The 17,585-nt window shown below is 37.5% G+C and overlaps 1 protein-coding gene across 5 annotated transcripts in view; it reads right to left on the bottom strand.

Annotated features, from left to right (window-relative positions):
- TRAPPC11 (trafficking protein particle complex 11) overlaps positions 1 to 17,585 on the bottom strand; it is a 53,256-nt gene that overhangs the window by 15,386 nt on the left and 20,285 nt on the right. For all 5 annotated transcript variants that reach the window (XM_030816360.1, XM_030816361.1, XM_030816362.1 and 2 more), the window contains 14 exons: positions 17,250 to 17,397; positions 14,713 to 14,806; positions 13,484 to 13,563; positions 13,315 to 13,393; positions 13,179 to 13,233; positions 12,697 to 12,842; positions 12,393 to 12,454; positions 12,135 to 12,267; positions 10,746 to 10,876; positions 5,963 to 6,118; positions 4,270 to 4,457; positions 3,681 to 3,829; positions 3,380 to 3,501; positions 2,694 to 2,813 (listed from right to left, as the gene is read on the bottom strand). In XM_030816360.1, coding sequence (XP_030672220.1) covers positions 2,694 to 2,813; positions 3,380 to 3,501; positions 3,681 to 3,829; positions 4,270 to 4,457; positions 5,963 to 6,118; positions 10,746 to 10,876; positions 12,135 to 12,267; positions 12,393 to 12,454; positions 12,697 to 12,842; positions 13,179 to 13,233; positions 13,315 to 13,393; positions 13,484 to 13,563; positions 14,713 to 14,806; positions 17,250 to 17,397 — 1,663 coding nt within the window. The remainder of the gene's footprint in view (positions 1 to 2,693; positions 2,814 to 3,379; positions 3,502 to 3,680; positions 3,830 to 4,269; positions 4,458 to 5,962; positions 6,119 to 10,745; positions 10,877 to 12,134; positions 12,268 to 12,392; positions 12,455 to 12,696; positions 12,843 to 13,178; positions 13,234 to 13,314; positions 13,394 to 13,483; positions 13,564 to 14,712; positions 14,807 to 17,249; positions 17,398 to 17,585) is intronic.

Raw genomic sequence — 17,585 nt, 5'->3', positions numbered from 1 at the left:
TAAAAAATACAATCACTGATCAATAAATAATCCCAAATTATACATACTAAGAAGTAAAGGCCTTTCTTTTAGATAACATTTGTAAAAATCTGTGTCGAGAGAACTGAGTACTATTTTTTTTTTTTTTGGAGACAGGGTCTCACTCTGGCAACCAGAATGGAGGACAGTGGCACCATGACAGATCACTGCAGCCTAAAACACCCGGGCTCAAGTGATCCTCCTGAGTAGCTGGGACTACAGGCGCACTACTATGCCCGGCTACCGTATTTTATTTTTTTAGAGATGGGGTCTTGCTATGTTGCTCAGGCTAGTCTTGAACTCTTGGCCTCATGTGATCCTCTTGCCTCAGAACCCCAAAGTGCTGGTACTACAGGAGTGAACCACGGCACCTGGCTAAAGTGTTTTCTTATACATTATTTATCTCTGGATCTAATGAAGTGGGCAGGGCAGGCATCATCACCATTTTACAGAGGAGGAATCAGATGTTCCACAAAGCTAGGGTCTTCCTTTTGTCTAAGTTCTTACTACACCTCAACTCAAAATGACTAATAAGAAAGATAATAATGTAATGTGACAGACACTGCTATCATCCATATACGTGTATTATGTAATGTTCATAATCACACAAGGAAACAAGTGCTATTATGATTGCCACTTTAAGATGAGGTCATGGAGCCTACACTCTTAACCAACATGCTACATCTCCTTTCTAAAAGAGTCTGTTAGAAAAACAATGGTGGGTGGGCACGGTGGCTCACACCTGTAATTCCAGCTTTGGGAGGCTGAGGTGGACAAATTGCTTGAGCTCAGGAGTTCGAGACCAGCCTGAGCAACATGGCACAACCCTGTCTCTACCAAAAATACAAAAAATTTGCTGAGTGTGGTGGTGCACACCTGTAGTCCCAGTTACTCGGGAGGCTGAGATGGGTGGATTGCTTGAACCCCGGAGGTGGAGGCTGCAGTGAGCCAAGATCGTGCCACTACACTCCAAGCTGGGCAACACAGTGAGACCCCATGTCAAAATAAAAAAATAAAAGAAAAAAGAAAAAAAAAACAATGGGGTTATTTCATCTTTCAAAACAAATAACACAACCTCTTGGTAAGAAACCTTTAAAAAAGATCATACTGGTTAAAAGCTCAGGCTGTAATGCCAGACAGAGCTGAATTCTAATCCTGGCTCAATACATACTTACTAGCTCTGTGACCTTGAACCTAATGATGTGACCTTGGGAAAGTTATACAGGTTTTCCGAAATGCTTGGGGCCCAGTGTCTCAGATTTTTTGGATTTGGGAATATTTGGATTATACTTACTGGCTGAGCATTCCAAGTCCAAAATGCTCCTGGGAGCGTTTCCTTTGAGTGTCATGCTGGCACTCAAAAAGTTTCAGATTTTGGAACGTTTTGGATTTTGAATTTTCGGATTTGGGATGCTCAACTCATGCAGTCTCTTTAAGTCCCAGTTTCATAATCCTCACAGGCTTGTTAGAAAAATCAAATGAGATAATACATATAATGTGCTAAGACTGGCACCCTTATCTCCTAAGCCACCATATAGGACTCTATGTATTATACCAGGCTATGAGAAATTTTCAACAGTACATTACATGCCTTCTTCTCTCCCACTTGGGAAATACTAACAATTTTGAGAAGGTTTTCTTTCCCAATGACTAGTAAATAGCCCACAGCCCAGACTCTGTGCAGTAACAAAACTACAAATCCCCAAATTGCTATAGGCCTTCTCCTCTGCTGGGCTGAGGACCCAATTCCTAAGAGAAAAAAACATTACTGTCAGGACCAAGAAGATACCAAATATCACAATGTTCTACTAACAAAAGAGAACATAAACATTACATACAGCACAGTTAAATCTATTTAGAAACATGGCCTGTTAAAAATCTCTAGAAATAGAAAAGAGACCAATAAGAAATACAGAGAGTTAGCAGTTGCCTTCGAGTTGTGAACTGTAACTGTGATCGTTCCTATTTCCACTTCTATGTGCACTTACCAAAAACAATTTTTACCAGTATTTTTTAATAACACAAAAATGCTTTTCAAAGGGAGACCTCCTTTTCTCCAGAACCTTCTATATATAAGTCAACTTACAGATTTTATCTCATGTGTGATTTGCTTGAGATCTCAAACCTATTGATCCTCTATATGAAAAGCCATATAGGCCGGGCCCAGTGGCTCACGCCTCTAATCCCAGCACTTTGGGAGGCCAAGGTGGGCAGATCACCTGAGGTTGGGAGTTCAAGACCAGCCTGACCAACATGGAGAAACCCCGTCTCTACTAAAAATACAAAAAATTAGCTGGGCATGGTGGTGCATGCCTGTAATCCCAGCTACTCGGGAGGCTGAGGCAGGAGAATCGCTTGAACCCGGGAGGTGGAAGTCACAGTGAGCCAAGATCGTGCCACTGCACTCCAGCCTAGGCAACAAGGGCAAAACTCCGCCTCAAAAAAAAAAAAAGAAAAGCCATATAAGCTAATTTTCTGTTTAATGTTTGAGCAGTGAATGCCAGCCTAAACAAATCTCAATATAAGTGATTTTTTAAAAAGTTTAATTAAAATTTATAACAGACTATAAGCACCTAAACTGCTTATTTTATGCTTATTTTATAGGTAAACTAAAATAACACAAAATGGGAATAGTCCACATATGATGCTTCATAAAGAAGCTATAAAAAAAATACCTTGTGACACTTGCAAACAATTTCTTTTTCTTCAACGGTTGTATTTATCAGGTAAGAAACATATACAAGAAACATTCTGGAACCCACCGTTCCACAGCGAACATACAACATTTTTTCCAGCTGTAACAAAATAAATGTTGTAATTTAATTAGTATTACAGATATTTCCTCTTGATATATATTCTAGGATAATGTTCCCACCTTCTAGAGTTTATTCATACCAACTGGCTAAATTCTTTATCACTTTTACAGAATGTTACAATGTAACTCATCAATGCTCCCACTGTAGAAGAGTACTCTGATTACACTGTGACCACAGCATAAGGGTGGGATCATTACTACTGCATCTTTTAGAAATTGTTATTCTTCAACTTCCAAAATATTTTTCTATCTAGTTTGGAAGCAGAAGTTGACTGAGAAGTTAACTGCACTAAGTTACAAACAACGGTTACTTTATTAGCCCACTAATTCATGTTAAGCATGTTTTCTAAATTCCCTTGTAGATAAACTGCTGAAGACATTTTACACATTTAATTATGTAAAATGTGTATGAAATGTTCATTAGTTAAATCACTTTTTCAGTCCTAGAATATGTTGTTAAAACGCTCTGAACTGTTAAAAACTCACTATATATTTAAAACTACAAACTAATTGATTTCCTCTTCAATCCCAGTTGACCAAGTTTACCTGTTCCCCTGGATGTAAGTCTCCAACAGGAATGTCAGTGAGTAAAGCTGGGTAGGATTCATCGCACAGTTCCGTTCCATGAAGAGTCACGTGAGTCTTCTGAGTTAAATTGGCATCCTGTCCTAAAAGAGTTAATATTGGTTCTTCAAAACAAAGAATTCAAACATTATCCCAATAATCAATACTGTGTGAAGGGCACTATGCCATACCTTCTTTTAAACAAAAGTCCTAGAGTTGACATCAATGATGCTTATTTAATGTTGGATTAATACTGATCAAACTTACAAAAAGGAATGCTTACCTGGTTTTAAGCCAGCAGTGAGCTTCACATCTCTGATTTGGGTCTTTTCATGGGACTGAACAGTCACAACCAAACAATACATTTCATTAGTCAGTGCAGGGGGTTCGTGCTGCAGATGTACAGAAATGTTTGGAACTCTGGATATGATCCTTTGAAAAGAAACCTTAGCTAAGTAACTGATTTAAAAAAAAAGCAAATAAATTATTTAAATAAAGTATTTAAAAGACATAAGAGGCTGGGTGCAGAGGCTCAGGCCTGTAATCCCAGCATTTTGGGAGACTGAGGCAGGAGGATCGCTTGAGCCCAGGAGTTTGAAGCAAGCCTGGGCAGCATAGTAAGACCCTGATCTCTAGAAAAAATACAAAAATTAGTCAGGCATGGTGGCACTTGGCTGTAGTCTCAACTACTGGGGAAGGCAAGGGTGGCGCCTGAGGTGGGAGGATCGTTTGAGCTCAGGTGGTCAAGGCTGTAGTGAGTCGTGATCACACCACTGCCCTCCAGCCTGGGCAAGAGAGACTCTGTCTCCAAAAAAAATAGCAAAAAAAATGAGAGGATGACCTTTAATATCAGCTTAGCAAAGCAGACTTACATTGTGCTTGCCTGAATTATAATGCTGTCCCAGTGAACTTCATTGTCAGGTAGCTTAGGCCGCCTTTTGAAAGACCGAGCTGCCTGTAAGGCTTCTTGGGAGGAAGCAGCATCTCCTCCTCCTCCCTGCCAATTTAAAACCACACATCTTCCTGTCTCATTGCCCAGAGCAAGATCCACTGAAGTAATCTAAAAAAAAAAGGATGTTGGAAATGTCATCTCATATGTGCTTGTCGCCATCCCCTCTCACCAAAATTACATCGTTGACTGCTAGACCATGGAGTTCATCTAGAGACCCCCAGTGTGACAGAAGTCAGAACACCTGCTATTAGGGTCTTACTCGGGCTGGGACAGAAACTAACTGCGCTCTGGGTTCCAACTTCTTCACCTTTAAAACAGAGACAATAACCTGACTTTCTGTTGAGAGGCTGATTGTACAACAGTGTTATGATTTTAACATCTGGCATAGACCCTGATGTAACGAATGTTCAATTAGTGGTTGCTGAATGAAATAAATATTGTGATGGCTATGGACACATTATAACATAATTTCCGATTCCACAAATATTTTTCCCGAAAATATTTATAGTATTAGCAATAAAATGCTTTATTAATTGAATACATGTTCTATTCAACTAAAACCATTAACAAAATGACTCAAAATAGAATTACTAATTATACTTTATGTCTGGTAGGTTCCCTTAGGTACCATGAGAAAATAAAATATGCAATTAGGACATTTAGTCAAAATCATGAAAGATTTTTTTTTTAAATGAATAAGCAAACAATTCTGGATACTGGTGAATAATAAAATCAATATGTTCACAGAAACTGTTATGGGAACACTGGTTGTACAACTTTATATACCATTTATCTTAGCAATGGTCCCAAGTTTAGATCAGCTAACCATTCCCATTCAAGTCATGAAAAACAAGCACTTAATGAGTGCTTACTGTGTGCTAATCACTATTCCAAGCAAATTACATTAACTAGCTGATTTAATCTTCATGAAATCCTAAGAGATTAGCACTCTTATGATCCCCATTTTACAGATGAATACACTGAGAAGACACAAAGAGGCTAAGTAACTGTCCAGGGCCACAAGTTAGTAAGCTAGAGAGCTGTAATTTAAACCCACAGTTTGGCTCCAGAGTTTATGCTCAATAAAGATATTACTTAGATCCTATATTTCTAAAAGGCATTTCAATTATCTATACTATATCAATCTTTACAAATATATATGTTCGTTTTTCTTTAAAAATATGTACTCAGTAATGTTTAAACATCAACAGACATTCAGTCTGAATAACATAAAAAATACATTTGCTATATTACATAATATACATTGTTTAAAACTCCTTAACTGATTATGTAGTCATTAAAAAACAAGATTGGTTTATGTACTAACAAGAAATAATATCTAATATACACTATTAAGTGACAAAAGCCAGCTACATTTATTATGTACAGTATGTTCTCAATTTCTTAATTGCAAAAAATTTTAAACTACAAATATGTTTACAGAAAAATGTCTGGAAGGAAACCTCCCAAACTATTATGAATGGTTTCCTTTAGGAAGTCCAAGTAGAAGATTTTCATTTTTTACTTAATAAACTTTTGTATTATTTAAAATATTGATATAAACATACTACTTTTATTATTAAAAATATTTTAAAACAAATTTCATAACTAACCTCAATTTTCTTTCCCACATCTTCAGTTTTCGCAACAAACTTAAATAACAGTTTTCTTGTTTTACCAGGAACTAGGCACATCTTTCCTTGAGTCAGATTTTCTAAAACTTCATTTGCTTTGGATGCTTCTTCTATTACACAGAACTGGTTGTATTCCTGAAAGAGGTGAAGAGGGTCATCAAATGTCAGATGTCTGCTAACCCTAAATGCCAAGTGCTTTGGAGCTCATTTAGTTTTAACTCCACAAACATGAAGCATTATGAAGGGTTACTAATAAAAGGAAGTATTTTTACGCCAAATAGAGGCACTTATCCATTCACTGCTGCCATAATATAACAGTTCACTACACACGAATTGTTTTCTGAAAATATTTAGATACCCCTCTCCCAGAGAAACAGTTTGTTCTTTGTTGCACTGGACACTACTGTTTATCACCTACTTTTCTTGAAGAGCCTTTTTTTACTTGGCTTCTGTGATGCTATAATCTTTCCTGTTTCTCATCCTGCTTGGTTACTTCCTGTTTTTCCTACCTGGAGTACAGTGGCACGATCTTGGCTCACTGTAGCCTCAACCTTTTGGACCCAAGGGATAGTCCCACCTCAGTCTCCAAAGTAGCTGGGACCATAGGCATGTACCATCACACTCGACTAATTTTTCTATTTTTTGTAGAGATGGGGTCTCACTATTTTGCCCAGGCAGGTTTCGAACTTCCTGGGCTCAAGTGATCCTCCTGCCTCAGCCTCCAAAAGTGTTGGGATTACAGGTGTGAGCCACTAAGCCCAGCCCCATTCCTTTGCTTTCTTTCAGGTCTTCATTTCTATGTTCACTTCATTGGAAATGTATTTGTTTCCACATTCACTATACCACTGTTGCTAGTATCTCTCACATAAAGTTGTCCTATTCCGTCTTATTTCTTAACTACAAGCTTATATCCACATCTGTCTAGAGGACAAGTCCACTACCACCTGAAACTCAGCATGCCCCAGAGTGAATGTGCGTCTGCCTTCCCAGAAGAGAACAATCCTCATAGATGAGTAAAGGAAGACATCTTTCATGTTTCTATCTATGGAATCACCATTCTCATCTGTTCAATAAATATCAAGACCTTTCCAAGAGCCATCTTCTATCCCAGCATATAAATTACCTTCATAGAAATTCTTACACAGTTCAAGTTTTATACTTTCCCACTAGTTTTCATTTCTATTCCATGCTTATAAAACCTACTCTACTTTTTTTCTTATGGTTTATATCGTGAATTTCTTTTCTTTTAAGACGGAGTCTCACTCCATCGCCCACTAGAAATGCAATGGCACAATTTCAGCTCACTACAACCTCCGCCTCTCAGGTTCAAGCAATTCTCATGCCTCAGCCTCCCAAGTAGCTGAGACTATAGGCACCCACCACCACGCTCAGCTAATTTTTGTATTTTTAGTAGAGATGGGGTTTCACCATGTTGGCCAGGCTGGTCTTGAACTCCTGACCTCCAATGATCCTCCCACCTTGGCCTCCCAAAGTGCTGGGATTACAGGCGTGAGCCACTGCGCCCCACCTGTATCTGGAATTTCAAATAAGATATATTCAGAATATAATCTAAGTTTTAAAACTAATTGCTTTATATTCCATTTTAGCATTTTATTAGTTTTTAATTATAGTAGTTTATATTTTTTGTTAAAAAAAGGGAAAGAAAAGAAATGAAATAGTAGGCTATTAAGGGAAAAGTAAAATAAGAGTCACCACACTTCACTTGAGCCCACGAGTTTGAGGCTGAGATGAGCTATGATCACATCACTGCACTCCAGCCTGGGCAACAAAGTATCTCTTTAATTAAAAAAAAAAAAAAAAAAAAAAGAGTCCTTGTGTTGACCCTCTAATTTCATAATGAACAAAACAAACAAACAAAAAAAACCCTGCCCTTCTGCCCTTGTGGAGCTTAGATTCCAGTAAGGAAAAACAGGCAATTTACCAAATAATCACACAGACAACAGTGAAGCCACAGTGTGATTAGTACTACCAAGGCTATGAGAGCCTGGCTAAGTGATTCAGTCACGTAAGTCAGGGGAGGCTTCCCTGAAGAAGTGATGCTTTTAAGTGAGAAAAGGCAAGGAGGAATGAACTAGTCAGAGAGGAGGGCAAACCAATTCAAGCAGAGGAAAGGGCATGTACAAAAGCTCCTGTCCTTCATTCATCCTATCCCCACTTTTCAGCCGCTATATGCACTCGGCAATCCAGATTTAACTATTTTTAAATGCCTCTTGTATCCCTAAATCTCCATTCCCAACACCGGCAACTTAATTCCAATACTTGTACTTTTGTACATGGATTAAGTTAAAGAGCCTCTAATTGGCTTCCATGACATTATTTCTATTTTGCTACTAGAATAAAGTTTCTTACAACTTTAAGAATAAATTGCATGCTCTTGCTTTAAAATTCTCAAACTGAGCCAGGCATGATGGCTCATACCTGTAATCCCAGCACTTTGGGAGGCCAAGGTGGGTGGGCTCCTTGAGCCCAGGAGTTCGAGACCAGCCTGGACAAAACAGCAACACCCCATCTCTATAAAAAAATACAAAAATTCGCTGGGCATGGTGGCATGTGCCTGTAGTCCTAGCTACTCAGAGGAGGCTGAGGTGGGAGGATCACTTGAGCCTTGGAGATTAAGGCTGCAGTAAGTCAAGATGGTGCCACTGCACTCCAGCCTGGGAGATAGAGTACAGCCTTGTCTCAAAACACACGCGCGCACACACACACACACACACACACACACACAATTCTCAAACGGATTAGAGGAAATCCCTGGGTAAACGGTCTGAAGTTGAATAAAACATACTGATCTTCAGGTGACCCAGCTTCATCTAATCATTTCTATTACAGAGATATTTCTCATTTCTTATGAATCAAATCCTAATAAAACAGGTAACATTGTTTCTTTATCACCATCCAATAAATAGAACACAGATAAAAGAATGAATAAATCTTGAAAGACATCTGTTTACTAGCCTATCCCCACTTAACTCTTCAAGGTTCCTTTAAGCCACCTGGCCTTATTTCCCACCACCCAGCATTATAAACCCTCTGTTCTAGTGAGGCTTGACTTTCCCAGAAACACAGATTGTGCACTTCTGTTTCCATGCAGTGTTTTCTCATTGCCAAACATGTTCTCCCCCTCCATCTTTTCGACCTATTGTAATTTCATCTTCATTCTTGGAACTCCCTCCCTTTTCTCTGGCATGCCTACTACAGCTGTACTTCTTTCTAGCCTACACTACGTAATTTAGTCTTCATTACCTACTTGGGCAATCTTTGATTCTGTCCTGGCCCTTGTCCCCAGAATGCCTACATTTTAATGAGGTTGACATATGCTATACTCAGATTCAGCATGTTAAGAATATTGTAACTCTCAATAAATGCTTGTTGGTCAAAGTCTCACTATACTTTCTGGGTAATCAAAAGATGATTATCTACTAAGTGAGTTTATAACAGAGTTGTAATGAAGTACTTGACTATATACTATATAATGCTTCAAATATATTCAAATGCAGGAAATATATGATCCCAGCTCTGCAAGAAAAAAAGTTGCTTATATATTCATGCACAGAAAATGTCTAGGTTATTCAAGAAGTTAACGTAGAGGGTGTGTGGGAGAATGGAGAAGAAAGAAGACACATTTACTTTTCACATTATATCCATCTATTCCATTTCAATTTTTTAAATGTCAAACATAAATTAGTTCCATAATCATAAACTAATAACATTAACTAATAATGTTGAAGCAGAATACAAACCAAATGATTTTTTAATTTTATTCATTCTGAATATACCTTATTTGGAATTCAAGTATACATTATAAAAAAAATATAAGGCCAGATGTGATGCCTCACACCTGTAATCCTAGCATTTTGGGAGGCTGAAGTTGGTGGATCACTGGAGCCCAAGAGTTCAAGACCAGCTTGGGCAACATGGCGAAACCCTGTCTCTACAAAAAATACAAAAGTTAGCTGGACGTGGTGGCAGGTGCCTGTAGTTCCAGCTACTTAGGGGGCTGAGGTGGGAGGATCTCTTGAGTCCAAAAGGTTGAGGCTACAGTGAGCTATGATTGCACCAATGCACTCTAGCCTGGGCAACAGAGCAAGACCTCATCTCAAAAAAGACAAAAAAAAAAAAGTATATATATACTGTATGTTTACATACATATATACACACACACAGAGAATTCTTAAGACTTTATAAACATGGAGTGAAAACAAAAATTGGAGTAAGCAAAGTGTAAACTTGAATTGCTAGAAGTTTAGAAACATATATATATATATATATATATATTTTTTTTTTTTTTTTTTTTTTTTTTTTTTTTTTTTTGACACGGATCTTGCTCTGTTGCCAGGCTGGAGTGCAGTGGCACGATCTCAGCTCACTGCAACCTCCACCTCCCGAGTTCAAGTGATTCTCCTGCCTCAGCCTCCCAAGTAGATGGGACTACAGGCACGTGCCACCATGCCCAGCAAATTTTTTTGTATTTTTAGTAGAGACGGGGTTTCACCATGTTGGCCAGGATGGTCTCGATCTCTTGACCTTGTGATCTGCCTGCCTCGGCCTCCCAAAGTGCTGGGATTACAGGCGTGAGCCACCGTGCCCGGCCCTAGAAATATATTTTTAAATAGAGCTTACCAAAGTTCATTTGTTACTATGAAACCATTAAGACATAAAATTCACTAAGCTTGTTTTATCTAGTTTAACATAAGCTACAATAAGGTAAACGTGGTACAAACACATGAAATGGCATCATTACCTGATTATTAAAGCTGACACAGAGCTTGGAAAACCTAATGGGATGTGGACAATCAGCCTTCAGATAAATATCAAACTGAACAGGAACATCAACATGAAAACTTGGGGCATGAAACTTGGCTTTGCATTGTACTAGAAATAAAACAAAAGGGCTGTGTTATGCACAACCAGATACCCACGACCCACACACATCCTGTTAACCAAATTTATTCTTCAGAAAGACACATCTGCACTGACCATTCTTACTGACTTCTGCACTTAAGGCACTTCAAGAGACAAATGAGCTAACTTTTTATTATAAAAATAAAATTTAGGCTGAGTGCAGTGGCTCGCGCCTGTAATCCCAACACTTGGGGAGGCCAAAGCAGGCGGATCACTTGAGGTCAGGAGTTTGAGACCAGCCTGGCCAACATGGTGAAACCTTATCTATACTAAAAATACAAAAATTAGCCGGGCATGGTGGTGTGCACCTATAATCCCAGCTACTAGGGAGGCTGAGGCACAAGAATCACTTGAACCCAGAAGGTGGAGGTTGTGGTAAACAGAGGTCGCACCATTGCCCTCCAGCCTGGGCGACAGAGCAAGACTATCTCAAAAAGAATAATAAATAGGCCAGGCATGGTAGCTCATGCCTGTAATCCCAGCACTTTGGGAGGCTCAGGCGGGCGCATCACCTAAGGTCAGAAGTTCAAGACCAGCCTGGCCAACATGGTGACACCCCCACCTCTGCTAAAAATACAAGAATTAGCTGGGCATGGTAGTGCATGCCCGTAAGTAACCTCAGCTAGTCAGGAGGCTGAGGCAGGAGAATCGCTTGAACCTAGGAGGAAGAGGTTGCAGTGAGCCGAGATCACGCCACTGCACTCCAGCCTGGGTGGCAGAGTGAGACCCTGTCTCAAAAAAGAAAAATAAAATAAATGAATAAATAAATAATATAAAATAAAATTTAAATAAATTATAGCTTCAAAACCATCTTTAATTTTAAAAACACAGCTGCTCCTGAAATGTAGATAACAAGATTTTAAATGAAAAAGGATCATTTTATTATTATTTCAAAATACCTACCTAGACAGTAAAGCACAACCTTTTAAATAACTGTCAAGTGTTTCTAATAACACCTGAACTACAAATGAGCAAAGTGTATTTTAAAACATAAATCAAGTATTTAAGATCCTAACTATCTTTATAAGTCACTGAGGGGACACACAAAAAAATCAGTTTATCTGTAACATGATTATACTTTGAAAATTCTTTCTTGACTTTTATATTTATTTATATATATATTTATATATATTTATATATTTATTTATATATATTTATCCTGCATCTATTCATTTTGTAGAAATAAGACAATTTCTCTGAAATAATACTGTAGATGTTAGCTACCTACCAAATGGCACAAAGTCCTGTACTCCTATTGTGAAAATATTGCTGCCAGCCAGAGAAATTCGGTCTGCCCACAGCTTCTGAGCAGTTTTCACAGCTAAGATATCACAGTCGGGTTCTGGATCAGGACTTTCATTCTGCATCAACACAGAGTTAACATTCATTCAACTAGTTGAATAAAAACCACTACTTGCATTAGCGGATATAGATATAAGTACACATATTCCTAATAACACACTCTATATAAACAATTCCAACCTACCATTAAAACATTTATGAGGTTCTTTTCTATCCGAGACTTCTGGTCATCTTTCAGAGTTGAAGCTAGTACGAAGAAAGAAGGAAAAACATTTTAAGTACTTATAATTAAGTCTACTACCCCCATTTATTGTTTTGAAAACTTTATATAATAATAAATACCTCTTAAGATGACTAAGCACAGTGATTTGCACATAGTAAAAGTATATTAATTATCTGGGACTAAATTATTCTTTAAATTTTAAAAAGCTTAAAGATGCTAAATAATTTTATATATCAAGAATTTTACTCAAAAAACATCAGGTTACCTCTGCCAAGGAGTTCTAGGGAGTAAGTAACGTAATCCTTTAATTGGGCCATGAGGTAGGAGCACTTCAGAGCTGTAGTTAATATAGACGTGAGCAGAGTCCACCATCCTTCACTCCGATAATCACACATCACATAATCCAGCAACCTCAAAGAAGACAAAATGGCATACTGAACCAGCTTCACAAGAAAGGGTTTGAAGAGTTCATGGAGAAAAAAATACTTTCCTCCTTTTAGGTAAGTATAGAAAAATCTTACTGAGATGGTTGAACAGGTATTCTCATATTTAGCTAAACGTGAGATTTCTTAAAACGCTGAAAAAGATTGTGCCATCAATAGCACTTGAAAAAAACATTACAGAAATGGAGTTTAACAATAATAGAAATTAACATGAAAATACGAACTCCTTCAACACTGATTTCTATTTCAGTTTCACTTCAGATAATCCACATACTTGTAAAAGTAAATAGTGAACAGGACTCACTTCAAAGCTTTGGTATAATCCTTTGCATAATAATATTCCTCTCCCATCTGAACCACTATAAAGGAAAAAGAGATTGACGTATGTAACTTAAAGTCATTCAAAGCTGCACGCAATGGTGGCGTCTGTGGATACATACTCAGGTGGCTTTTCATCCGCGGGCACTTATACTTCTTGAACTGTGCGACAGCATTGCTCAAAAGACTTAGGATTACTTCCTGTTAGAAAAAGCAGAGGGTGAGACATTTCAACACAAACGTTTTTCTTAAATAGTGTAAAAAATAGTTTATATTGGACACAAAACTTACAGAGTGAACAACATTTCTCTCCTTCAGCTGAATGGCAAGAATTCCCACCTTTTCTTTTTCAGGATCAGAAAGATCAAAACCTGCGTAAGATGAGACACAACTCATTTTAGACAGCTCATTTAATATAAATCTTCACATGAACATTGTATATGTACACTCCTTGAAACCTTTATTTAACATAATCATTTCAGACTCTTCAACATTCTAGAATCTTGAAGGTGCTAAGAGGCAGCTTTATTAACATGGAAACTTCCGTGTTCTGTTCTGATGGGAACATCATTGAGCTCAATGTTCTTCTACCTACTGGAATCAACGATCTGAAAAGCAATGTCAATATCATCCTCTATAGAGGATACACTCGCTGGAGATTAAATCATTTCCTTTTTTTCTTTTTTTGAGATGGGGTCTCACTCTGTTGCCCAGGCTGGAGGGCAGCAGTACAATCACTGCTCACTGCAGCATCAACCTTCTAGGCTCAAGCGATCCTCCCATCTCAGCCTCCCAAGTAGCTGGGACTACAGGCACGTGCCACTATGTGTGGCTAATTTTTGTATTTTTTTGTAGAGATGGGTTCTCACTATGTTGCCCAGACTGGTCTCAAACTCCTGGCCTCAAGCAATCCTCCCGCCTTGGCCTCCCAAAGCGCTGAGATTACAGGCATGAGCCACCTCGCCTAGCCAGTAATTTAACAATTATAGTTCAACTGCTTGAATTAAATTATGTATAAAGTATTAAAAAATATGCAGAGAAATTGTTTTTAAGGTAATACGAGTTAATGCTGTTTTAAAATGTCAAATCAATTGTTAAAGTTAACTGGAATTAAAATATTTACATAAGACAACAGTGGCATGTGTCATTTAAAACCACGGATGTCCAAATGTTGTATTTTTTTTTTTTTGAGATGAGGTCTCACTATGTTGCCCAGGCTGGAGTGCAGTGGCTGTTCACAGGTGTGATCCTTCCACCTCAGCCTCCCAAGTAGCTGGGACTACAGGCATGTGTCACCACACCCAGATACATGTTTTAATCACATCAACAACTTTAATTATAAAGTCACTCTAAGATGTAGTGATACATACAAAGCATTCTAAAAATGAAAACAATGTTTAAAAAGCACACATTTTTACTTCAACATAATTTCTTATGCATGTGTAGCCAATGGAAAATCTATTATAGCTATTGTTGCCTTTTGAGGTTGAGAGGAAAGGACAGAGGGAAAAATTATTTACTTAGTATTCCTTGTCGCCATGATCTTTGTCCATAAAAGTCAAGAACGCCTGTTTGTGTTTCTAAGGGATCAGGATTGGGATACATTACAGAAGCCTGTAAATTAAAACACAAACCTAAATAATAGTTTATGGAACTCATCGCAAATCAACTCTTGCCCAATCTTTGACTGAACAAAAACGTTTTCATAAATACAACCACCAAACATATATTCAATTATCAAATTTGTAAATATTTTAACATAAATTTGAACAAAAATTAAAATAAAAATGTTTCATTTAATATTTAGGTAGTCTCATACAAATCAATCTGATTCTGACGAATGATTTCACAGTAATTTCTTCACTTTTTTAATCTTTGCTCTAATAAACCAGTAAAAATATATTACAAATTATGCTCTATATTTATTCCACATGCATACATGCTCTTTGTGTAAATGAAAACAATGTTACAGTTTTACAGAGAAGACACTATTTTCCTTCTTTATCACTTCCGTATTAAATCCTGGTACTGTGGGGGAATATTTTTGGCACCAGAACTGATAGATTTACAGTGCTTTTTCTTAACTTTTCCCTCTGAAACCAAAATGTAATACATGAAAAATGTAGAAAACATCCAAAAGAAAAAGGATGAAAATCTAAATTACTTATAAACCTACTACCAACTCCCACTGTTAAGAATGTATGTTATCATTCTTCCAGATTTCACATGTACAAATTTGTTAATGACTAATTTTCAACCAGCTTCTTTCATTTAAATATATTCTGTATATTTAATCCAGCATTAAATATTCTTCTAAAACATTATTTTTCATGGCTGCTTGCTAGTGCATATTTTAACAAATTCCCTATAGCTATTCGTCTTTCTATTTTACAATTAATAAATCTGTGAGAACAACTTTATAAATAAATTTTGGTACTTATCTCAGAATTTATTAGCTGCCTTAGTATCTCCAAAAATTAAATTCTAGGTCAAAAGATATGCATAGTTTCAAAGCTTCTCAAATTATTATTTGATGGAAATATTATTATTATTATTATTATTGAGATGGAGTCTCGCTCTGTCGCCCAGGCTGGAGTGCAGTGGCGTGATCTCAGCTCACTATAGGCTCTGCCTCCCAGGTTCACGCCATTCTCCTGCCTCAGCCTCCCGAGTAGCTGGGACTACAGGCGCCTGCCACCATGCCTGGCTAATTTTTTGTATTTTTAGTAGAGATGGGGTTTCATCATGTTAGCCAGGATGGTCTGGATCTCCTGACCTTCTGATCCGCCTGCCTCGGCCTCCCAAAGTGCTGGGATTACAGGTGTGAGCCACCACGCCCAGCCCATTATATTTTAACCAATGATATTTATTAATGCCCAGTTCCTTACATTCTTATAAAACCTAGTTTTAATCACTTTTTAAAATACTGTGTTCAAATTACAATATGCCAAACTTTAGAAATATAATACACACAATAAAATTATAAATCATACAAATAGCATGGCAAAAACAGTTAAATCATCATTTTAGAGAAAAAAATCTATTCATTTTAAGTACTAATATAAATCTAATTGTTTTTGGAACAGTTTTAAAAATAGTACTACTGATAATATTCACTCATATTCAGTGAAGAGAACTGCAGGTTTTAAGTGAAAATAAACTGATGTAACTATATAAATATAAATATATTTATATATACCACGTTCTTATTTTAAAGGTGTTTATAGGAAAACTGGTATCTAAATGTAATCATTCAAGAAAAAGGCAAAATGAAACATTAAGTTTAAGAAACTATGCAATTAACACTACTCCTCAAACAGACTCTTAAGAGTCTCCACACAGGAGGCCGGGCACGGTGGCTCACGCCTGTAATTCCAGCACTTTGGAAGGCCAAGGCGGGCGGATCACCTGAGGTCAGGAGTTTGAGACCAGCCTGGCCAACATGGCGAAATCCCGCCTCTACTAAAAGTACAAAAATTAGCCAGGCATGGTGGCGGGCGCCTGTAATCCCGGCTACTCAGGAGACTGTGGCAGGAGCATCACTTGAACCCAAGAGATGAAGAGATGGAGGTTGCAGTGAGCCGAGACTGCGCCACTGCACTCTAGCCTGGGCAACAAGAGCAAGACTCTGTCTCCAAAAAAAAAAACACAGTCTCCATACAGGAAAACCCCAGGAAAAGAAAGAAGTCAAAAGTTATCCTCTCCAGTGGGTCAAACAGATTTCCAAACTCTTCCAGCAGTGATCATAGAAACAAAACAATGGATTTATAGTGTGACAAGGATGAAACTGTGGCTTTTAAAGTAATTTTCTCTTGTCTAAATAGTCACTAACTTACTGCCAAAAATTAGTTCTTCAAAGAACTTCTGCTCAATTCACAGGTGAAAATAGAGTACTCAGGCTAAAACCAAAGATCAATGTAATTCCTAAAGCTATAAAAAATAAAAACTAATTAAATTTAAAGACTTGGAAAAAATTATCAACACCAATCAGTTCTAGCTTCTTTCAAAAGAAGAATAACTTTTCTATGTGCTAGATAATACGGAGTCAGTAACTTACTTCGTGGTTACAGAGGGTTTTTGCAAGCTGTTTCCGCTCCTGGGCATAGTATGCTGCCTGCTGGTAATAGAAACCGGGATTCTGAGTTTGAATAGCTGTTAACCCTAATTTAATAGCTTCATCAAATAAATCTCCAAAGGCCTGGAATCTTAAAGAAAAAAAAAATCAAGAAATAAAGAGGAATGAAAAGAAAAAGAAGCTTATTTCTGGTAATTCATCCGGGGAATCTTAACCTCAGCAGACTGTATTAAAATGGTGCTATTGATGAACAGTTAATATTTGCTGTAATTTCTTTGTAAATATTAATACATACTAACTGTAGGTTACCGATAGGTT

This window comes from Nomascus leucogenys, chromosome 7b (genome assembly GCF_006542625.1).
Source record: "Nomascus leucogenys isolate Asia chromosome 7b, Asia_NLE_v1, whole genome shotgun sequence".
Lineage (NCBI taxonomy): Eukaryota > Metazoa > Chordata > Mammalia > Primates > Hylobatidae > Nomascus > Nomascus leucogenys.
Note: the sequence above shows the minus strand (reverse complement) of the source record. Positions and strands in the feature narration are given on the sequence as shown.